At 46.5% G+C, this 24,788-nt stretch overlaps 1 protein-coding gene across 2 annotated transcripts in view; it reads right to left on the bottom strand.

Moving 5' to 3' along the window:
• The window catches only part of slc4a11 (solute carrier family 4 member 11), a 165,959-nt gene that overhangs the window by 52,556 nt on the left and 88,615 nt on the right, over positions 1 to 24,788 (bottom strand). For both annotated transcript variants that reach the window (XM_085975597.1, XM_085975598.1), the window contains one exon: positions 14,775 to 14,978. In XM_085975597.1, the coding sequence (XP_085831723.1) occupies positions 14,775 to 14,978 (204 nt within the window). The remainder of the gene's footprint in view (positions 1 to 14,774; positions 14,979 to 24,788) is intronic.

The following is a 24,788-nucleotide window of genomic DNA, read 5'->3' as shown; positions in this document are numbered from 1 at the left end:
TCGTCCTGCAGACTGAGGCTACCCTCCTCGCTATTTACCATCCTACCAATTTTTGTATCATCCGCGAACTTACTGATCATACCCTTTACATTCATATCCAAGTCATTAATGTAGACCACAAACAGCAAGGGACCCAGCACCGATCCCCGTGGTACCCCACTGGCCACAGGCTTCCAGTCACAAAAACAACCTTCGACCATCACCCTCTGCCTTCTGCCACTAAGCCAGCTTTGTATCCAATGTGCCAAGGCACCCTGGATTCCATGGGCTCTTACCTTCTTGACCAGTCTCCTGTGCGGGACTTTATCGAAGGCCTTACTGAAATCCATGTATACCACATCCACTGCGTTACCCTCATCCACACACCTAGTCACCCCCTCAAAAAATTCAATCAAATTAGTCAGACATGATCTTCCCTTGACAAAGCCATGTTGACTATCCCTGATTAATCCTTGCCTCTCCAAGTGGAGACAAATTTTGTCCCTCAGGATTTTTTCCAATAATTTTCCTACCACTGATGTTAGGCTCACTGGCCTGTAGTTCCCCGGTTTTTCCCTACTACCCTTCTTGAATAATGGTACTACATTAGCGGTTCTCCAGTCCTCTGGCACATCCCCTGTGGCCAGAGAGGTCCTGAATATATGTGTTAGAGCCCCCGCAATCTCCTCCTTTGCCTCACACAGCAGCCTGGGATACATTTCATCCGGGCCTGGGGATTTATCCATTTTTAGGCCAGCTAAAACCGCCAATACCTCCCCCCGCTCGATGTTAATATGTTCGAGCATATCACAGTCCCCCCGCCCTATTTCTATGTCTACATCGTCCTTCTCCATAGTGAAAACAGACGCAAAAAATTCATTCAGAACCCCTCCTACATCTTCCGGCTCCACACACAGATTGCCACTTTTGTCCCTAATGGGCCCTATTTTTTCCCTAGTTATCCTCTTACCCTTAATATACTTATAAAACATCTTCGGATTTTCCTTTATTTTGCTTGCCAGTGTTATTTCATGGCCCCTCCTTGATCTCCTAATTTCTTTTTTAAGTATCCCCCTGCACTTTTTGTACTCCTCTAGGGCTTCCTCCGTCTTTAGCCTTTTGTATCTACCAAAAGCCCTCCTTTTTTTCCTAATCCATTCCCGTATATCCCCTGACATCCAAGGTTCCCTGTGGTTTTTGGAACCACCCTTGACCTTTACGGGAACATGTTGCCATTGTATGATCTCAATCTTCCTTCTGAAAGCCTCCCATTGCTCCGATGCGGATTTTCCTACAAGTAGCTGATCCCAGTCCATTTTGGCCAGATCCTGCCTTATCCTATTAAAATCGGCCTTCCCCCAATTTAGAACCTTTATTTCCGGCCCATCCCTGTCCTTTTCCATGGCCACCTTAAATCTTACCATATTATGGTCACTATCACCAAAGTGCTCACCTACTAGCACTTTTTCCACTTGGCCGGCCACATTCCCTAGAATTAGGTCCAGTACCGCCCCCTCTCTTGTAGGACTTTCTACATGCTGGCTCAAAAAGCTCTCCTGGATGCACTTTAAGAATTCTACACCCTCTGAGCCTTTCACACTCTGACTATCCCAGTTAATATTGGGGAAGTTGAAATCCCCCATTATTATTACCCTATTATTTGCACATTTCTCTGAGATTTGCCTACATATCTGTTCCTCTATCTCCCCCTGACTGTTTGGAGGCCTATAGTACACTCCCAGCAAAGTGCTTGCCCCCTTTTTGTTTTTAAGCTCCACCCATATGGCCTCATTGGAGGACCCTGCTAATATATCATCCCTCCTTACTGCAGTAATTGACTCCTTAATTAATATTGCGACACCCCCTCCTCTTATACCTCCCCCTCTGTCTCGCCTGAAGATTCTGTACCCCGGAATATTGAGCTGCCAGTCTTGCCCTTCCCTCAACCATGTCTCCGTGATAGCAACAATATCATACTCCCATGTGTTTATCAACACCTTCAGTTCATCCACCTTATTCGCAAGACTCCTTGCATTAAAATAGATGCCATCCAGCCTTGCCCTTATATATTTGCCCTGTCTACCAAGCTGACTTGTTTTTTTCTCTATAATTGGCAGCACATCCCCCCCTATTTCAGCTCCCCTCTGTATCCCATCCCCCTGCCAAGTTAGTTTAAACCCCCCCCAACAGTGCTAGCAAACCTCCCCGCAAGGATATTTGTCCCGCTCTGGTTCAGGTGCAACCCGTCCGACTTGTACAAGTCCCACCTTTCCCAGAAGCAGGCCCAGTGATCCAGGAAAGTAAAACCCTCCCCCCTACACCAACTCTTTAGCCACGCATTCATCTGCTCTATCCTCCCATTCCTATACTTACTAGCACGTGGCACTGGGAGTAATCCAGAGATTACAACCTTTGAGGTCCTGCTCTTTAATCTGTTACCTAGCTCCCTAAATTCTTGATGCAGGACCTCATCCCTCTTTTTACCTATGTCGTTGCATATTGATTTTGCTGGTTCATTCATGGAGTCAATGTTTTTAATAGCCGTGGATGCGCACTCGAAATGGCCTGAGGTGATCAAAATGTCCTCCACCACCACGGAGAAAACTATTGCAGTCCTACGGACCATTTTTGCCAGGAACGGCTTGCCAGAGCAGATTTGCTCTGATAACAGACCACAGTTTGTGTCCGAAGAGTTTCAAAGATTTATGAAAAGGAATGGGGTAAGGCATTACACATCCGCCCCATATCATCCAGCCACAAATGGATTGGCTGAGGTTCGTACAAACCTTTAAAAAAAGCAGTAAAGGTCATGTGCGATGACGACATTCCACTGCAGCATAAGGTGGACAATTTCCTGTTAGCCTACAGAAATGCGACACATGCAGTCACAAACCAGGCCCCGGCCATGATGTTCTTTAACCGAAGGTTGAGATCTCGTCTGGATTTGCTCAGACCAAATGTACAAAGAGATGTTGAGAATAAGCAATTCCAGCACATCAATGAGAAGCCGACAAGGAGCTTCAATGTAGGGCAACCAGTCTTGGCCCGTGACTACCGAACAGAGAAATGGCAACCAGGAACGATATGCACACGGCAGGGGCCACTAATGTACACAGTGGATGTTGGGGAGAACATTGTGAGACGCCATGCTGACCAGATCCTAGAGTCACAGGAACGAGTCAACCCCATGTCTCGGCCATACGTACCTGGTGAGGAACCCGACGTACAGGTCGCATCTACCTCAGAAACAATAGCATTGGAAGCTGATGAATCAACTGACGACAGGGTGTTAGAATCGCCTCCGCACCAAGAACGAGACACTCGGGAAAGGCGTTATCCAGAAAGAATCAGGAAGCCTCCCCAAAGACTGAATTTATAAATAGACTATTTTCAGTTAATGTTGCATGTTAAAAGTGTCAATTGTAATTAGTTTGATATTTAATTGTTAAGAGTGTTATGGTACTGTTAATCTAAAAGGGGAGGAATTGTAATGTATGTACCTTTAAGGGGGAGAACTACTTTTTACAGCTCCTGTATCCTGTAGTACCAGTGACCACACCTGTATATAAACCTGAGTAATGATCTGTACAGTCAGTTGCAGTTTGAACCCTCATTCAGTAAACACCTGTTGATCGTTCCCAGCAGTCTTTTGTCTGATTATTGAAGGACACAACATTAAGATACCCGGATCTAACAGGAGGGAATTCCAGAGCTTAGGGCCTAGAAGGCTGAAGCCACGGCCGCCAATGGTGGAGCACGTGCAAAAGGCCAAGATGGAGGAACGCAGAGTTCTGGGAGGATTGTAGGGCTGGCGGAGATTACAGAGATAAGGAGCTGCAAGATCATGGAGGCATTTGAACACGAGAATTTTTTTTCCCCTTTTTAAAAATCAAGGCATCAGTGGACTGGGAACCAATGTAGGTCAGTGACCAAAAGGGTGATGGGAGAACGGGACTTGGTGCGAGTTAGGGTACGGACAGCAGAGTTTTGGAAGTTTACGCAGGGTGGAAGGTCGGCCAGAAGTGCATTGGAATAGTTTGAGTCTGGAGGTAATAAAGACATGGATGAGGGTTTCAGCAGCAGATAGGCTGAGGCTGAGGCAGGGGCAGAGTTGGGTGATGTTAGAGGTGGAAGTAGGTGGTCATGATAATGCAGAGGATAAATAAACTTGCAGAATGGGCGTGCAAATGGCAAATGAATTTCAATGTAGATAAGCGTGAGATGGTGCTCTTTGGTAGGAGAAATAATGAGGCCACCTACTCCTTGGAATAATGGGGCAGAGAAATAAAGAGATTTGGGGTACAGATTCACAAAATCATTAAAAGTAGCAACCCAGGTTAACAAGACTATAAAAAATAACAAAGCACTGGAATTCATTTCTAGAGGAATAGAATTGAAAAGCAGAGATGTTAAAATTATATAGGCCTATATTCTAGAGTTTAGGAGAATGAGAGGTGATCTAATTGAAACATAAAAAATTTTAAGGGGCTTGACAGGGTTAATGCAGAGAAAATGTTTCCACTGGCTGGGGGGTCTAGAACATGGGGTCACAGTCTCAGAATAAGGGGTCGGCCATTTAGGATTGAGATGAGGAGAGATTTCTTCACACAGGGTGGTGAGTCTTTGTAATTCTCTACCCCAGAGGGCTGTGGACGCTCAGTCGTTGAGTATATTCAAGAGAGAGAGAGATCGATCGATCAATTTTTGGGAACTAAAGGGGGATGGTGCGGGAAGGTGGAGTTGAGGTAGAAGATCAGCCATGATCTTATTGAATGGCGGAGCAGGCTCGAGGGGCCAAATGGCCTACTCCTATTTCTTATGTTCTTATGTAACCTTGGTTAGACCACACTTTTGATCTCCATTGAATTAAGACAGCATCTAGAGGAATCAAGTACAGGTGCACTATCCCTTATCCGAAACCCTTGGGACCAGATGTTTTTCGGAATTCGGAATTTTTCAGATTTCAGAATGGTATTCAGAATCAGTGTGTAACACACTAGCGGGGGTCTGGGCAGCACCCCGTAAGCAAACACATTAATATTTCTGCAGCGAACCTTATGAATATTCACACTGAGTGGGATAAATAAAGACTATAAATAGTATTAGTTTTTGTACAGTAATAATTTGGTAAATTAAATAGTGGGATAAATAGACCATAAATACTCTAGTTACGCTCCACGAAAAAACTTTCGGTTTTCGAATTTCGGAATTGCGGATAAGGGATAGTCTACCTGCATCAGTAAGGAGCTCAAGTACCACTAATGGATATAACCCTTTGGACCAGCAATCTCAGTAGAAGCAAGGTGGTTTTGCTAAACCTTTATAAATCACTAGTTAGGCCCTAGCTGGAGTATTGTGTCCAATTCTGGGCACCACATTTTAGGAAGGATGTCAAGGCTTTGGGGAGGGTGCAGAGATTTAATAGAATGATACCAGGGATGAGACTTCAGTTATGTGAAGAGACAAGAGAAGCTGGAATTATCACAATCTAGGTCGATGATTTGGATGAGGGGACCAAATGTAATCTATCCAAGTTTGCGGAGATATTTGATAAGAGTAAAGGCGTCTTACTGCAATTATATAGGGCCCTGGTGAGACCACACCTGGAGTATTGTGTACAGTTTTGGTCTCCTTACCTAAGGAAGGATATACTTGCCATAGAGGGAGTGGTATATTCCAGTGAGAAAAATTGATTTTAAGGGGGCACCATCCGTGGCTAACTAAGGAAGTAAAGGATGGTATCAAATTGAAAACGAAGGCATACAATGTTGCCAAGATTGGTGGGAGACCAGAAAATTGGGAAATTTTATAAAACCAGCAAAGGATGACTAAAGAGGGGGGTGAATTGTGAAAGTAAGCCAACATTAAAACAGATAGTAAGAGCTTCGGCAGGTATATAAAAAGGAAGAGGGTAGCTAAAGTAAACATTGGCCCCTTAGAGGATGAGACTGGGGAATTAATAATGGGGAACAGGGAAATGGCAGAGACTCTGAACAAATATTTTGTATCTGTCTTCACTGTAGAAGACACTAACAACATCCCAATAATGGATAATCAAGGGGCCACAGAGAGGGGGAAACTAAAGACTATCACTATAGGAAATACTTGGTAAAATAATGGGACTAAAAGATGACAAGTCCCCTGGACCAGATGGCCTGCATCCCAGGGTCTTAAAAGAAGTGGCTGCAGAGATAGTGGATGCATTGGTTGCAATATACCCAAATTCCCTGGACTCTGGAGAGGTCCCAGTGGATTGGAAAACCGCTAATGTAACACTCCTATTTAAAGAAAGGAGGGAGACAGAAAGCAGGAAACTACAGACCAGTTAGCCTAACATCTGTCGTTGGGAAAATGCTGGAGTCCTTCATTAAGGAAACAGTAGCAGGGCATTTAGAAAAACATACTGCAGTCAAACAGAGTCAGCATGGTTTTAGGAAAAGGAAATCATGTTTAACAAATTTGCTGGAGTTCTTGGAGGATGTAACAAGCAGGGGGAACAAGGGTGAACCAGTGGATGTGGTGTATTTGGATTTCCAGAAGGCATTCGATAAGGTGCCACATAAAAGGTTACTGCATAAGATAAGAGCTCACGGAGTTGGAGGTAAGATATTAGCATGGATAGAGAATTGGCTAACTAACAGAAAGCAGAGAGTCGGGATAAATGGGTCATTTTCTGGTTGGCAAACGGTAACTAGTGGGGTGCCATAGGGATCGGTGCTGGGGCCTCAACTATTTACAATCTACATTAATGACTTGGATGAAGGGATAGTGTAATGTAGCCAAGTTTGCGGATGATACAAAGATGGGTGGGAAAGTAAGTTATGCAGAGGACTTAAAGAATCTGCAAAGGGATATAGACAAGCTAGGTGAGTGGGCAAACATTTGGCAGATGGAGTATAATGTGGAAAAGTGCGAGGTTATCCACTTTGGCAGGAAAAATAAAAAAGCAAACTTATTTAAATAGAGAGAGATTACAAAATGCTACAGTTCAGAGGGACCTGGGGGTCCTTGTGCAGTTAGCACGCAAGTACTCAAAAAGGCAAATGGAATGTTGGCCTTTATTTCAAAGGGGTTGGAGTATAAAAGCAGGGAAGTCCTGCTACAACTGTACAGGGTATTGGCGAGACCACACCTGGAGTACTGCGTACAGTTTTGGTCTCCTTATTTAAGGAAGGATATACTTGCATTGGAGGCAGTTCAGAGACGATTCACTAGGTTAACTCCAGAGATGAGGGGTTTGACTTATGAGGAAAGGTTGAGCAGGCTGGGCCTGTACTCATTGGAATTTAGAAGAATGAGAGGTGATCTTATCGAAACATAAGATACTGAGGGGGCTCGACAGGGTAGATGCAGAGAGGAAGTTTCCCCTCGTGAGGAAATCTAGAACTCGGGGGCACAGTTTTAGAATAAAGGGTCGCCCTTTTAGAACTGAGATGAGGAGGAATTTCTTCTCCGAGGGTCATAAATTTGTGGAATTCTCTGCCCCAGAGGGCTGTGGAGGCTGGGTCATTAAATACATTTAAAGTGGAGATAGACAAATTTTTGCAAGGCAAGGGAGTGAAGGGTTATGGGGGAGCGGGCGGGGAAGTGGCTTTGAGCCCTAGATCAGCCATGATCTTATTGAATGGCGGAGCAGGTTCGAGGGGCCGAGTGGCCTATTCTTGCTTTATGCTCTAAAAGGTTCGCCAGACTGGTTCCTGGGATGGGGGGATTGTCCTATGAGGAGAGATTGAGTAGACTAGGCCTATATTCTCTAGAGTTTAGAAGAACGAGAGGTGATCTCATTGAAACATACAAAATTCTTACAGGACTTGACAGGGTAGATGCAGGGAGGATGTTTCCCCTGGTTGAGGAGTCTAGAACCAGAGATCACAGTCTCAGAATAAGGGCTCGGCCATTTAGGACTGAGATGAGGAGAAATTTCTTCATGCAGAGGGTGGTGAATCTTTGGAATTCTCTACCCCAGAGGGCTAAAGGCAGACAGGAAATGGGTGACCGCCAGACAGAGTAAAAGAACTAGGAAGGCAGTGCAGGAGTCCCCTGGGTCCATCTCCCCCTCAGACAGATTTTCCGTTTTGGATACTGCTGGAGGAGATGGTTTCTCAGGGGAATGCAGCAAGAGCCAAGTCCGTGGCACTATGAGTGGCTCAGCTGCACAGGAGGGGAGGAAGAAGAGTGGGAGAGCAATAGTGACAGGGGATTCTATCGTAAGGGGAACAGATAGAAGTTTCTGTGGTCGCAGACGTGATTCCAGGATGGTATGTTGCCTCCCTGATGCCAGGGTCAAGGAAGTCACTAAATGGCTGCAGGGCATTCTGAAGGGGGAGGGCGAACAGTCAGAGGTCGTGGTTCACATCGGTACCAACGACATGGGTAGAAAGAGGGATGAGGTCCTGCAACAAGAATTTAAGGTGCTAGGTAGCAGATTAAAAAGCAGGACCTCAAAGGTTGTAATCTCTGGATTACTCCCAATGCCACGTGCTAGTGAGTATAGGAATAGGAGGATAGAGCAGATGAATGCGTGGCTAAAGAGTTGATGCAGGAGGGAGGGCTTTAGCTTCCTGGATCACTGGGTCTGCTCCTGGTGAAGGTGGGACTTGTACAAGTCAGATAGGTTGCACCTGAACCCGAACAGGACCAACATCCTTGCGGGGAGGTTTGCTAGTACTGTTGGGGGGGGTTTAAACTAACTTGGCAGGGGGATGGGATATGGAGTGGAGCTATAGTAGGGGGAGATGCACAGCCAAATATAGAGGAAAAAACAAGTCAGCATGGAAGGCAGAGCAAATATGTAATGGCACAAGGGAGTATGGCAAGGCTGGATGGCATGTATTTTAATGCAAGGTGTCTTGCGAGTAAGGCAGATCAATTGAAGGTGTTGATGAACACATGGGAGTATGATATTGTTGCCATCACAGACATGGTTGAGGGAGGAGCAGGACTGGCAGCTCAATATTCCAGGGTATAGAATCTTCAGGCGAGACAGAGGGGGGTACAAGAGAGGAGGGGTGTCGCAATATTAATCAAGGAGTCAATTACTGCTGTAAAGAGGGATGATATCTTAGCAGGTTCCTCTAATGAGGCCATATGGGTAGAATTTAAAAACAAAAGGGGGCAAGCACTTTGCTGAATCCTCCTCAATCGCCATCTCCCAGTGGCCGAAGAGCTCCTCCCAGAGTCGCAATGCGGATTCCGCACACTAAGGGGCACAATGGACATGATCTTCACCACACGTCAATTACAAGAGAAATGCAGGGAACAGCACCAACCACTGTACATGGCCTTCTTTGATCTCACAAAGGCCTTCGACACTGTAAACCATGAGGGATTATGGAGTGTCCTTCTCAAATTCGGCTGCCCTCAAAAGTTTGTCACTATCCTCCGCCTGCTTCACGACGACATGCAAGCCGTGATCCTGACCAATGGTTCCACCACAGACCCAATTCACGTGCGAACCGGGGTCAAGCAAAGCTGTGCCATCGCACCAACGCTCTTCCTTGCTGCAATGCTCCATCTCACCCTCCGTAAGCTCCCCCACTGGAGTGGAGCTAATTTACAGAACAAACAGGAAACTGTTCAACCTCCGTCGCCTCCAGTCCAGATCCAAGGTCGTCCCATCCTCGGTCATCGAATTACAGTATGCAGATGATGCTTGCGTTTGCGCTCAGAGGTCGAACTCCAAACCATCGTAAACACCTTCACCGAAACATACGAGAGCATGGGCCTTACACTAAACATCCGTAAGACAAAGGTCCTCTACCAACCTGCCCCCGCCACACAGTGCTGCCCCCCAATTATCAAAATCCACGACAAGGCCTTTGACAACGTGGACCACTTTCCATACCTCGGGAGCCTACTGTCAACAAGGGCAGACGTCGACGACGAAGTCGAACACCGCCTTCAGTGTGCCAGTGCAGCCTTCGGTCGCCTGAGGAAGAGAGTGTTTGAAGACCAGGACCTCAAACCCGGCACTAAGCTCATGGTCTACAGGGCAGCCGTGATACCTGCCCTGCTGTATGCCTCAGACATGGACCATGTACAGCAGGCACCTCAAAGCACTGGAGGTACCACCAATGCTGCCTCCGCAAGATCCTGCAAATCCATTGGCAGGATAGGCGCACCAACATCAGTGTTCTTGCTCAGGCCAACATCGAAGCTCTGACCACGCTCAATCAGCTCCGATGGACGGGTCACATTGTCCGCATGCCCGATACGAGACTCCCAAAACAAGCGCTCTACTCGCAGCTCCGGCACGGCAAGAGAGTCCCAGGTGGGCAGAGGAAACGCTTCAAGGACACCCTCAAAGCCTCCTTGAAAAAGTGCAACATCCCCACCGACTCCTGGGAATCCCTGGCCCAAGACCGCACAAAGTGAAGGAGAAGCATCCGGGAAGGCGCCGAACACCGAATCTCTTCGTCGGGAGCAAGCGAAAGCCAAGCGCAGGCAGCGCACGTCAACCCAAGCACCCCAACCACCGTCTGCCCCACCTGTGACAGAGACTGTAGGTCCCGCATTGGACTCATCAATCACCTGAGAACTCATTTTTAATGTGGAAGCAAGTCATCCTCGGTTCTGCCTAAGAAGAAGAAGGGAGTGTACTATAGGCCCCCAGTCAGGGGGAGATAGAAGAACAGATATGAAGGCAAATCTCAGAAATGTAGAAATAATAGGATAATAATAGTAGGGGATTTCAACTTCCCGAATATTAACTGGGATAGTCAGAGTGTAAAAGGCTCAGAGGGTGCGGAATTCTTAAAGTGCATCCAGGAGAGCTTTTTGAGCCAGCATGTAGAAAGTCCTACAAGAGAGGGGTTGGTACTGGACCTAATTCTAGGGAATGTAGCCGGGCAAGTGGTAGAAGTGGCAGTAGGAGAGCATTTGTGTGACAGTGACCATAATTCAGTGAGATTTAAGGTAGTCATGGAAAAGGACAAAGATGGACTGGAAATAAAGGTTCCATATTTGGGGGGGGGGGGGGGGGGGGGGGGGGAGGAGGCCAATTTTAATATGATACGGCAGAATCTGGCCAAAGTGGACTGGGATCAGCGACTTGTAGGAAAATCCATATCAGAGCAGTGGGACTCTTTCAGAAAGGAAATAGAGTGTACAATGCCAACATGTTCCCGTAAAGGTTAGGGTGTGACCAACAAGCCTAGGGAACCCTGGGATGTCAAGGGATATACAAGAATGAATTAGCAAAAAAAAGGGAGGCTTTTGGCAGATACAAAGGACTAAAAACAGTGGAAGCCCTAGAGGAGTATAGAAAGTGCAGGGGGGTACTTAAGAAAGAAATTAGGAGAGCGAAGAGGGGGCATGAAAAAACTCTGGCAGGCAAAATAAAAGGAAAATCCCAAGGTGTTTTTTTTAATTTTTTTTAAGTATATTAAGGGCAAGAGGATAACCAGGGAAAGAGTAGGGCCCATTAAGGACATAAGTGGCAATCTGTGTGTAGAGCCGGAAAATGTAGGTGAGGTTTTAAATGAATATTTCGCATCTGTGTTCACTATGGAGAAGGACGATGTAGGCATAGAAAATCAGGCAGGGGATTGTGATATACTTGAACAAATTAGCATTGAGGGAGGTACTAGCAGTTTTAGCGGGCTTAAAAGTGGATAAATCCCCAGGCCCTGACGGGATGTATCCCAGGCTGCTGTGTGAGGCAAGGGAGATTGCAGGGGCTCGGACACAAATTTTCAGAACCTCTCTGGCCACAGGGGAGGGGGCAGAGGACTGGAGAACAGCTAACATAGTACCATTGTTCAAGAAGGACATTAGGGATAAACCAGGGAATTACAGGCCAGTAAGCCTAACATCAGTGGTAGGGAAATTATTGGAAAAAATTCTGAGGGACAGAATTAGTCTCCACTTGGAGAGGCAAGGATTAATCAAGGATAGTCAGCATGGCATTGTCAGGGGGAGATCATGTCTGACCAATTTGATTTAATTTTGCAAGGGGTGACTAGCTGTGTGGATGAGGGTAGTGCAGTTGATGTAGTCTACATGGACTTCAGTAAGGCTTTTGACATGGGAGACTGGTCAAGAAGGTAAGAGTCCATGGGATCCAGGGCAATTTGGCACATTGGATCCAAAATTGACTTAGTGGCAGGAGGCAGAGGGTAATGGTCGAAGGTTGTTTTTGTGACTGGAAGCCTGTGTCCAGTGGTGTACCGCATGGATCGGTGCTGGGTCCTTTGCGGTTTGTAGTGTACATTAATAATTTATAGATATGAATATAGGAGGTATGATCAGTAAGTTTGCATGTGACACAAAAATGGGTGGAGTGGTAAATAGCGAGGAGGGAAGCCTCAGGCGACAGGACGATAGACGGGTTGGTCAGATGGGCAGAACCGTGGCAAATGGAATTTAACCCTGAAAAGTGTGTGAGGTGATGCATTGTGGGAGGACTAACAAGGCAAGGGAATACACAATGGATGTTAGGACCCTAGGAAGGACAGAGAATCAGAGGGACCTTGGTGTGCATGTACATAGATCCCTGAAGGCAGCAGGACAGGTAGAGAAGGTGGTTAAAAAGGCATATAGGATTCTTATATTCTATGCCTCAGCTAATGAAGGCAAGAGCAGGGAGGTTATGATGGAGCTGTACAAAACGCTGGTAAGGCCACAGCTGGAATACTGTGTGCAGTTCTGGTCGCTACACTATAGGAAGGATGTGATTGCGTTAGAGAGAGAGTGCAGAGGCGATTCACCAGGATGTTACCTGGGCTGGAGCATTTCAGCTATGAAGAGACTGGACAGGCTGGGGTTGTTTTCCTTAGAGCAGAGAAGGCTGATGGGGGACCTGATTGAAGTGTACAAAATATGAGGGGCATAGATAGGGTAGATAGAAAGGAACTTTTTCCCCTTAGTAGCGGGGTCAATAACCAGGGGGCATAGGTTCAAGGTAAGGGGCAGGAGGTTTAGAGGAAAAAACTTTTTCACCCAGAGGGTGGTTGGAATCTGGAACTCACTGCCTGAAAAGGGTGGTAGAGGCAGGAACCCTCAACATTCAAGAAGCATTTAGATGAGCACTTGAAACGCCATAGCATACAAGGCTATGGACCGTGCTGGAAAATGGGATTAGAATCGACAGGGCTTGATGGCCGGCGCGGACATGATGGGCCGAAGGGCCTCTTTCTGTGCTGTATAACTGACTCTCTATGGCTGTGGAGGCTCAGTTGTTGAATATATTCAAGACAGATCGATAGATTTTTGGATATTAAGGGAACCAAGGGATATGGGGATAGTGCAGGAAAGTGGAGAGGAGGTAGAAGATCAGCCATGATCTTATTGAATGGCGGAGCAGGCTCGAGGGGCTGAATGGCCTCCTCTGTTACATAAGAAATAGGAGAAGATTAAAAGGGAGATTTAATAAAGAGGTGTTCAAAATTATGAAAGGTTTTTGAAGAGTAAATAAAAAAAGGGAAACATTTCCAGTGGCAGGTGGGTTGATTCGCAGAAAAAAAATAATAGGGGCCGAGGTTATAGTCTGAAATTCTGTGTCTCTAGGCGTACAGTTTAAGCTATAATCTTTCCTCATAGCCCATACCCTTTAAACGTGTGATCAGTCTGGTTACTCCATTCTGTAGCCAGTTTTTGAGAGAAAGCGAGACTCAACACAGTATTTTAACTGCAGTCCGACCAGGGCCTTGCAAAGCCTTTGTATAACTCCTGTTGGACTTTATTCTACTATTCCGTCTATACATCCTATTCCATTAGTACATCTCCCTTTACACTGCAAATCTCCCTAATCTCAATAGAGTACCACCTACTGCGCCAGGGAGGCTTTTTCCATATTAAATCATCTTTATATCAATATTAAATTAGCAAATCAAAAGGCAATTTTGTCCAGTGAACTCACACCTACAAGAAAGACAGACTTGCATTTATATTGCGCCTTTCACGACCACTGGGTGTCCCAAAGCATTTTACAGCCAATGAAGGACTTTTTGAAGCGTAGTCACTGTTGCAATGAAGGAAACACGGCATCTGATTTTGTGCACAGCAAGCTCCCACGAACAGCAATGTGCTAATGACCAGATAATCGGTTTTAGTGGTGTTGGTTGAGGGACAAATATTGGCCAGGACAGCAGGGATAACTCCCCTGCTCCTCTTCGAAACCATGCCATGGGATCTTTTACGTCCACCTGAGTGAGCAGACGGGGCCTGGGTTTAACATCTCATCCGATATTAGGACATATGACCAAAAGCTTGGTCAAAGAGGTAGGTTTTAAAAAGGAGCACCTTAAGAGGGGAGACAGGTAGAGGGGTTTAGGGAGGGAATTCCAGAGCTTAGGGCCCAGGCAGCTGAAGGCACAGACGGCAACGACGGAGCGGTTAAAATCGGGGATTCTCAGCCACAATTGGAGGTGCGCAGAGATCTCGGTGGGGGAGGGGAGGGGGGCGGCGCGGCAGGGTTGTAGGAGATGAAAGAGATAGGGAGGGGGCGAGGCTATGAAGGGATTTGAAAACAAGGATGAGAATTTTAAAATCAAGGTGTTGCTTAACTGGGAACCAATGTAGGTCAGCGAGCACAGGGGTGATGGGTGAACGGGACTTGGTGCGAGTTAGGGCACAGGCTGCAGAGTTTTGGATGAGCAAGTTTATGAAGGTGTTCCACGAAAATGAAAAAATAAATTCAAAAAAAACACCCCAATTATTTTTCTCCAGGGTCGCTCACAGTGGTGCCCAGGAGATTAATCTTTAATTCCTGGAGACGCCAGGACATCCCGGGAGTGGGGGGAAGTCAACCCTATATCCGAGTCAAGTTGACATGCGTACAAGGGAAGTTCTGTTACCTTTGGGACTTTATCTTCCCAGTCCTTGGAATCATCTTTATTAGCTGGTTCCCTGTGGATCACGGTCAGCAGGTGTCGTTGAAGAGCCAGAGTCTCTTTAAACTCCTCCTTCGTTTTGGCTTCCAATAGTTTCTGGCGGAAGTTTATGTCGGCAAACATGGTGGCAAAGGTCCTTCCAATTTCAAGAGCGGTTTTTGTACTTTTCTGTAATGAGGGGGGAAAAAAAGAGAATAAAACCAGGCAGAATCAGCAAACAGCTGAAAAGGAGGAGCTAAACAGCTACTGAAGCTGCAAGTCCTGTAGGGGTCAGCACATGACCGGGCTGCACTGTGCTAGATATCCGGAGCACACTCACATGGCATGGGCTCGCACTCAATTCCTACACGGTGGAATAATGGCAATTACAGCACAGATCTCAATTTGACCCATTGTGTGTTCGACTAAAGACATCTACTCGAATCCCATTTCCCTGTAACCTTTTAATTATTTTTTTTTTAAATTCGTTCACGGGATGTGGGCGTCGGTGGCGAGGCCAGCATTTATTACCCATCCCTAATTGCCCTTAAGGTGGTGGTGTGCCACCTTCTTGAACCGCTGCAGTCCGTGTGGTGAAGGTGCTCCCACAGTGCCGTTAGGGAGGGAGTGCCAGGATTTCCAGTGACGATGAAGGATCGGCGATATAATTCCAAGTCGGGATGGTGTGTGACTTGGAGGGGGAGGTGGTGGTGGTGGTCCCATGCACCTGCTGCCCTTGTCCTTCTAGGTGGAAGAGGTCACGGGTTTGGGAGGTGGTTCGAAGAAGCCTTGGCAAGTTACTGTAGTGCATCTTGTAGATGGTACATAGGAATTGTTAGATGATAAAAGACCTAGATCGCCTTCGACCATCCTGGTAGTCGCACGATATGACGATAATGGAATTGTTGACTAATCATAGCCATCAATCTCTAATCAATGAGTCTACAACAGACTCAGACATGAGGCGAGGAAAAAACCCCAGTGGTGGAGAGGTTGGGGAACCATAGGTCCAAAGTCACCTGCTCCTTTTAAAATACTTATTCAGTCACCTTTCAAATGTTGAGAAGGTCTCTGCCTCAGTAGTCACTTGTGGTAAAGCATTCCCATTTGCGAGCTTCCCCCCCCCCCCCCCCCCATTCTCAGTGATAATCTTCAGTCTGCACCCTCTGAATATAGATTCAACTAGGGGAAACAATCTTCATCACTCAACCGCCCAAAACCTGCAATTTTGAAACCTTATTACATCCTACTTTTCAACAGTGACTGCACTTCATTGGCTGTAAAGCACTTTGGGACGTTCGGTGGTCACGAAAGGCGCTATAGAAATGCACATCTTTCTTTCTTTTGTCTGCTCTTAGCAACCTTCTCTGTTCTACAGTTGTAACTGCTTATTCGAGATTATTCTAGTGAATCTTCACGGTCCCCTTTTCACGGCTGCGATATCCTTCCTATAATGGGGTGCAGAGAGCTACAGGAAATACTCCTATGCGCGGGGCCTAACCAACGCTTTGTATAAATTCCACATTACCTGTCTTGGTTCCTCTGCTTTATTAAGAAATCGGGCAATTAAAAAAAAGTCTATCTGCCCACTCCATCAACAACAACTACAGGAGACTCTCTTTTAACCAGCACCTAAATAACCGGAAATCTCTCAACCGGCAAAATTCAGGGAGTAGGTTCAGCTAAGTTTTACTTTATATTAGTGGCTGTGTAACCGGGGTTCCTGCACCTGTGGCCGTGTTACCGGGACTCCTGCACAAGTGCTGTGTAGCCGGGGCTCCTGCACCTGTGGCCGTGTACGGGGCTCTCATACCTTGGCAAGTATACCTCGCTAATCCAGACTTTTTGATCAACCGGCACCACGCCGGTCCCGGATAAAAAGAGTTTCCTGTACTTGCATTTATATAGCACCTTTAATGCAGTAAAACGTCCCAAAGTGCTTCACAGGAGCGACATCAAATAAAATTTTGACACCGAGCCACAAACTGAGATATTAGGGCACATGACCAAAAGCTTGGCCCAAGAGGTACCTTTTAAGAAGCGCCTTAAAAGGAGGAAAGAAAAGTAGAGTGGCGGAGAGGTTTAGGGAGGGAATTCCAGAGCTTAGGACCTCAGCAGCTGAAGGCACAGCCGCCAATGGTGGAGCAATGAAAATAGGGGATGAGCAAGAGGCCAGAATTGGAGGAGCGCAGAGATCTCGGCTGGAGGAGGCTACAGAGATAGGGAGGGCCGAGGCCGTGGAGGGATTTGAAAACAAGAATGAGAATTTTAAACTCTCATGCATTCGGCTTCATTTCTCACTCACAGTTTGCCATGCGCCCCAATTTGCCATCAGCAAGCTTTACAGCGTTGCTCTCGTGCCCATGGTCTTAGTCATTTCTATAAATGGAAAACAACCAGAATTCCAACGTTTACCACATCACACAATCAATCAAAGGCGGAGGTTCTCCACTGGGGGCCGGAGCGCATTGCAATGACATCAATTACTGGAATTCAAAAAGAGGACAGAACGATTGTTCGGGTGAGTCAATAATGTGCAAAATGGGTCTTGGTTAGAAAAGATTAAAAAAGGAGTCCAACAAGTGACTTTCTGCTATACAAAAAAAAAGTCTTGCTAGTCATTGAAGTCAATGTAAAGTAAAAATCATGTAGGGCCAAACCGAATGCACCAGTTTCCCGCTCGGTGGGTTAAAGTTAAAATTACTGCAATTGTTATTTAAACTCGGGCAGTGGCCAGGAATTCCAGCGTCAGCTGTGGCTCAGTGGGTAACGCGGTCAGCTCAGAGTCAGACGGTTGTGGGTTCAAGTCCCACTCCAGAGACTTGAGCACAAAAATCTAGGCCGACACGCCAGTGAAATATTGAGGGAGTGCTGCACTGTCCGAGGTGCCGTCTTTCGGATGAGACGTTAAACCGAGGCCTTGTCTACTCTCTCAGGTGGACATAAAAGATCCCGTGGCACGATTGCAAAGGAGGTTATCTCCGGTGTCCTGGCCAATATTTATCCCTCAACCAACATAAATTAGTTTGTGGGAGTTTGCCGTGGGCAAATTGGCTGCTGTGTTTCCTACATTACAACAGTGGCTACACTTCGAAAAGCACTTCATTGGCTGTAAAGCGTTTGGGCATGTCTGGAAAAGGCGCTATAGAAATGCAAGTCTGTCTTTCTTTCGATCAATCATCAGTAAATGCAGGCGTTAACACAGGCTTGATTCAGCAGGAAGGGGTTGTTGGATTTTTTTTCTTAAATCCAAATGTCAGCATTTCAATATTTTCCCATGCGTAATCATACAGGAACAAAAGTACTGAGTCGTTTACAGCTTGTGATGCATTGTAGACACGAAATCAGACAAGTGCCAAAATCGACTGATGTGGGAGAGTGCGCAGTGTGTGGATTGGTCGGAGAGAACCAATTACCCAGAAGTCTCCTCTGAATGGTCACTCTGCTGATGCCAAGTATGAAAGAAGTTGAAAATCTGACTGAAATTTTTTAATGGAGCTGAAGGCTTGGGCCACAGCAAACCTTGGGCCTATGGACATACCCAGGACTGAACTGTTGAGCACCCCACCCAGCCAGAGGCGTTACCTGTAGTGGCCTAACTTAAATTAATCCACCAATTCGAAAAAATTATTTCCGACCACAGGTAGCTATGGAAAGCTGGACGGTATTTTTTTGGGGGCTTCCATAGAAACATAGAAGATAGGAGCAGGAGTAGGCCATTCGGCCCTTCGAGCCTGCTCCGCCATTCAATGAGATCATGGCTGATCATCCAAATTCAGTACCCTGTCCCTGCTTTCTCCCCATATCCCTTGATCCCTTTAGCCTTAAGAAATATATCCAACTCTTTTTTGAATATATTTAATGAACTGGCCTCCACCGCCCTCTGTGGCAGAGAATTCCACAGGTTCACCACTCTCTGGGTGAAGAAATTCCTCCTCATTTCTGTCCTAAATGGCTTACCCCTTATCCTTAGACTATGACCCCTGGTTCTGGACTCCCCGGCCATCAGAAACATCCTTCCTGCATCTAGTCTGTCCAGGCCAGACAGAATTTTATAGGTTTCGATGAGATCCCCTCAATCTTCTAAACTCCAGTGAGTATAATCCCAATCGACACAATCTCTCCTCATACGTCATTCCTGCCATCCCAGGTATCAGACTGGTGAATTTTCACTGCACTCCTTCCATGGCAAGAACGTCCTTCTTCAGGTAAGGCGACCAAAACTGCACACAATACTCAGGGTGTGGTCTCACCAAGGCCCTATACAACTGCAGCAAGACATCCTTGTTCCTGTACTCGAACCCTCTTGCTACGAAGGCCAACATACCATTTGCCTTCTTAACCGCCTGCTGCACCTGCATGCTTACCTTAAGCAACTGGTGCACAAGAACACCCAGGTCTCTCTGCACTTCCCCCTTCTCCCAATCTATTGCCATTCAAATAATAATGTGCCTTCCTGTTATTGCCACCAAAGTGGCTAACCTCACATTTATCCACATTATAGTGCATTTGCCATGTTTCTGCCCAATCACCCAATCTGTCCAAATCATACTGGAGTTTCACGACATCCTCCTCACAGCATACCCTCCCACCCAGCTTTGTGTCGTCTGCAAATTTGGAGATATTACATCCAATTCCCTCGTCCAGATCATTAATATATATTGTGAACAGCTGGGGTCCTAGGACCGATCCTTGCGGTACCCCACTAGTCACTGCCTGCCACTCAGAAAACGACCCGTTTATTCCAACTCTCTGCTTTCTGTCCGCCAACCAGTTCTCTATCCAAGTCAATACCTTGCCCCCAATCCCATGTGCCTTAATTTTGCACGCTAATCTCTTATTCCAGACATAAGGGTCCACGTTCACTTGCAAAAAGATCCCTACACTTTGCCCTTTGTGCTGAAGGTAAAATTAATTCTCTCTTCCTTCCAAAAATGTGCACTGGAAATATTTTTGGTTTTAAATGATGCTTCCTTGCTTCTCATCATGTTCCCCCGGTCCCTCTCCACCAGGACAATCGCTCACTTTCATGGAGCGCCTACACGCTCTGTGCTTATACGTCCCTCGCTCCCCTCCAGCCTTTGGTTGCTTCCCATCCACACGGTCTGCCGGGCCAGTGTCAATATAAAAAGGAATGGCATCACTCCAGTTCTCAACAATCTGACGCACAGGGCCAAAGATTTCATCAACGTGACCTTTACTGGCAAGGGTGGCAATGCCCCCAGAGATGGGGAACATTCTAGAGGTCCAATTTTAAACCCGCGTCCGTAACGGGAAGGGGGCGGGGCGGATGGCTAAATGAGTCATAGAGTCATAGAGTAATACAGCACGGAGAGGGGCCCTTCGGCCCATCGTGTCCGTGCCGGCCATCAAGCCCTGTCTAATCTAATCCCATATTCCAGCATTTGGCCCGTAGCCTTGTATGCTATGGCATTTCAAGTGCACATCCAAATGCTTCTTAAATGTTGTGAGGGTTTCTGCCTCCACAACCCTTTCAGGCAGTGAGTTCCAGACTCCAACCACCCTCTGGGTGAAAAAGTTCTCTCTCAAATCCCCTCTAAACCTCCCGCCCTTTACCTTGAATCTATGCCCCCTAGTTATTGACCCCTCTACTAAGGGAAAAAGCTCCTCAGCATCCATCCTATCTATGCCCCTCATAATTTTGTACACCTCAATCATGTCCCCCCTCAGCCTCCTCTGCTCCAAGGAAAACAAACCCAATCTGCCCAGTCTCTCTTCATAGCTGAAGCGCTCCAGCCCTGGTAACATCCTGGTGAACCTCCTCTGCACCCTCTCCAACGCGATCACATCCTTCCTGTAGTGTGGCGACCAGAACTGCACACAGTATTCCAGCTGTGGCCTAACCAGTGTTTTATACAGCTCCATCATAACCTCCTTGCTCTTATATTCAATGCCTCGGCTAATGAAGGCAAGTATCCCATATGCCTTTTTTACCACCTTATCCACCTGTTCCGCCGCCTTCAGGGATCTGTGTACTTGCACACCCAGATCCCTCTGACCCTCCGTCTTGCCTAGGGTCTTTCCATTCATTGTGTATTCTTTTGCCTTGTTAGTCCCCCCAAAGTGCATCACCTCGCACTTTTCCGGGTTAAATTCCATTTGCCACTGTTCCGCCCATCTGACCAACCCATCTATATCGTCCTGCAGACTGAGGCTACCCTCCTCGCTATTTACCACCCTACCAATTTTTGTATCATCCGCGAACTTACTGATCATACCCTTTACATTCATATCCAAGTCATTAATGTAGACCACAAACAGCAAGGGACCCAGCACCGATCCCTGTGGTACCCCACTGGCCACAGGCTTCCAGTCACAAAAACAACCTTCGACCATCACCCTCTGCCTTCTGCCACTAAGCCAGTTTTGTATCCAATGTGCCAAGGCACCCTGGATTCCATGGGCTCTTACCTTCTTGACCAGTCTCCTGTGCGGGACTTTATCGAAGGCCTTACTGAAATCCATGTATACCACATCCACTGTGTTACCCTCATCCACACACCTAGTCACCCCCTCAAAAAATTCAATCAAATTAGTCAGACATGATCTTCCCTTGACAAAGCCATGTTGACTATCCCTGATTAATCCTTGCCTCTCCAAGTGGAGACAAATTTTGTCCCTCAGGATTTTTTCCAATAATTTTCCTACCACTGATGTTAGGCTCACTGGCCTGTAGTTCCCCGGTTTTTCCCTACTACCCTTCTTGAATAATGGTACTACATTAGCGGTTCTCCAGTCCTCTGGCACATCCCCTGTGGCCAGAGAGGTCCTGAATATATGTGTTAGAGCCCCCGCAATCTCCTCCTTTGTCTCACACAGCAGCCTGGGATACATTTCATCCGGGCCTGGGGATTTATCCATTTTTAGGCCAGCTAAAACCGCCAATACCTCCTCCCTCTCGATGTTAATATGTTCGAGCATATCACAGTCCCCCCGCCCTATTTCTATGTCTACATCGTCCTTCTCCATAGTGAAAACAGATGCAAAAAATTCATTTAGAACCCCTCCTACATCTTCCGGCTCCACACACAGATTGCCACTTTTGTCCCTAATGGGCCCTATTTTTTCCCTAGTTATCCTCTTACCCTTAATATACTTATAAAACATCTTCGGATTTTCCTTTATTTTGCTTGCCAGTGTTATTTCATGGCCCCTCCTTGATCTCCTAATTTCTTTTTTAAGTATCCCCCTGCACTTTTTGTACTCCTCTAGGAGTGGCAGTATGCACCGCGGACTTCAACACGCTGCCAGCCGCCGCCATCTTAACTGCGCAGTTTGTGATGGAGGGGAGGGAATTGTCGAGAGTCGTGGGTGAGGTGACGACAGGATTGTTGGGTGATGTTTAGGTGGGGAGGTGAAGAGCTGTACTCACCCTTGCTGCTCTTCAGGTCATTGAACTTTTTTCTTTATTCATTCTCGGGCTGCTTGCAAGGCTGGCATTTATTGCCCACCCCTCGGTATCGCGAGAAAGTGGTGGACCTTTTTCTTGCACTGCTGCTGGTCTTGATACAACAGAGTGCCTTGCTAAGGCCACTTCAGATCACTTAAATCAACCACACTGGTATGGGACTTTTATCTAGCTGATATTTTATTTTTTATTATCTGGAGCTGAACATTGAGCAATCAACAGCAAACAGCCCCAATTCTAACCTTGATGGAGGGAAGGTCATTATGAAGCAGATGAAGATAGTTGGGCCTAGGACACTACCCTGTGAACCTCCTGCAGTGATGTCCTGGGGCTGAGATGATTGGCCTCCCACAACCATCTTCCTTTGTGCCCACTGACTTCCGTTTTACTAGGGCTCCTTGGTGCCACAGTCTGTCAAATATTGCCTCAATGTCAAGGGCAGTCACTCTCACTTCATCTCCATATTTGTAGTGCGATCTGGAGGTGTGTGGCCCTAACAGAACCCAAACTGAGCATTGGTGAGCAAGTGCCGTTGGATAGCATTGTTGGCAACTCCTTGCATCACTTAGCTGTTAAGAGTAGGATGATAGGGCAGTAATTGGCAGGGTTGGATTTGTCCTGCATTTTGTGGACAGGACATACCTGGGCAGTTTTCCACATTGTCGGGTAGATGCCAGTGTTGTAGCTGTACTGGAACAGCTTGGCTAGAGGCGCAGCTAGTTCTGAAGCACAAGTCTTCAGGGACTGTAGCCTTTGCTGTGTAGTGCGCACTCAGCCATTTCTTAATGTCATGCGGAGTAAATCAAATTGGTTGAAGATTTGCATCCATGATGGTGGGGACCTCAGCAAGAGGCCAAAAAGGGGATCATCCACTTGACACTTCTGGCTGAAGATGGTTGTAAATGCTTCAGCTTTGACTTTTGTACTCATGTGCTGGGCTCTTGCCATCGCTGAAGATAAGGATGTTCATGGAGCCTCCTCCTCCTCCACCTTCCATTAGTTGCTTAATTGTCCACCATGCATGACTGGATATGGCAGGGCTGCAGAGCTTTGGCCGGATCCATTGGTTGCAAGAACACTTGGCTCCATCTAGAGCAGGCTGGTTCTGCTGTTTAGCATGCATGTGCGCAGAAAAAAAAGTGGGCAGGCTGCCCATTTCCCAATGCGATCTGGTGGCCAGCTCATCAATCATATTGGCCCAAGAGTTTTCTTTTTTTTTTTTTTTAAATTAAATTACACGGGCATCACACTGATGAAGTCCTCCCACTGTCCCTGCCCACCCGGTTCACACCCAGAGTTAAAATTGGCCCTTAGATCAGCTGGGCAATATTTATTTTTCAAATTAGATTTTTTTTTTTTTTTTTATATAAATAAAAGAGTATATCACTTGGGAAACGTGTATAAAATATATGTTGAGCTTGCACATGGGGGGGGGGGGGGGGGGGGGAAAGTGTGGTTAGGGAATTTGAACCCACAATGGCAGAAGGGAATCCCAATCTTATGCGTATTGGAAAATACTCACTAATTATAGTTTGTTTTGCAAGTTGGAAGTGCTTTCACCTCCAGATATGGGGCCTAGCAGAACTCCTCTCTGAAGCTCAATGACTAAACACAATGCAGAAAAGGAAAATGAGAACATAGCAAGGGAAAGAAAGGTTATGCAGCACACTGGTGAATATTGAAGGAAGCCAGATTACATCCAGCATTTCTTTTCTCTGCAAGGACAGACTTTTTTGTTCTGAAGGTTTGATTTTAAGCGTGGGATTCCCATGTAAACATGGCATCGAGGAACCCAGCAATACGGTCACTCCACCTACATCACCAGGTTCAGTTAAGGTGGGCAACCGCCACCGGAACAAGTTTAAAGAAGAATTCGGATTATTTCTAATGGTTGCGGTGTATTCATCCGGCCACTAGAGGGGGAAAGCAAGTGTTTTCTGCAGGAACAAAGACTATGCAGTGATTGCAACTCAACAGTAGACCATTCAGCCCCATGAGCCTGTTCAGCAATTGTTAGATCGTCGCTGATGTGCACCTCTGTTCCATTTACCTGCCTTTGCTCCAGGTCACCGACAATCCTTAGCTAGCAAAAATCTAACGATCTCAATTCTTGAAATTTTCAACTGACCCATCATCCACAATAACCATACTCCCAGTGTAGCCCATATATCTGGATCAAGCCGAGTAGCAAAACAGCTCCACTAGTAAACCGGTCTTAGGCTTGCCCCCTGTATTCCCATTCAACCTACACAACAACCTGACTTCACTCCCATCAAGGTGGGAGAATTGGGTTCTGTGCTTTGAGTGTCCTGTGACACGCCGATATCACCAATGGTATTCTTCTGCATTGAGACGAACATGTGCAAGATACAATTCCGCACACTGCACAAATACCGAAAATGATGTAGACTATGATACAGCTAAGAAAGCAATAGCTGATCATCTCATTCCCAGGTAAAATGCAACATATGAATCAAATCGTTTTGTAATGGTCTGAAGAACACCAAGAATGAATCTGTAACTGCCTTCTGAAAATTTCGATGAGCAGTAAAATATGGTTCCAGATTCAG

Source organism: Somniosus microcephalus, chromosome 2, assembly GCF_052327205.1.
Source record: "Somniosus microcephalus isolate GS21.2 chromosome 2, FLI_Smic_1.0, whole genome shotgun sequence".
Lineage (NCBI taxonomy): Eukaryota > Metazoa > Chordata > Chondrichthyes > Squaliformes > Somniosidae > Somniosus > Somniosus microcephalus.
The sequence above is the reverse complement of the archived record's forward strand: the minus strand, read 5'-3'. Positions and strand labels throughout refer to the sequence as shown.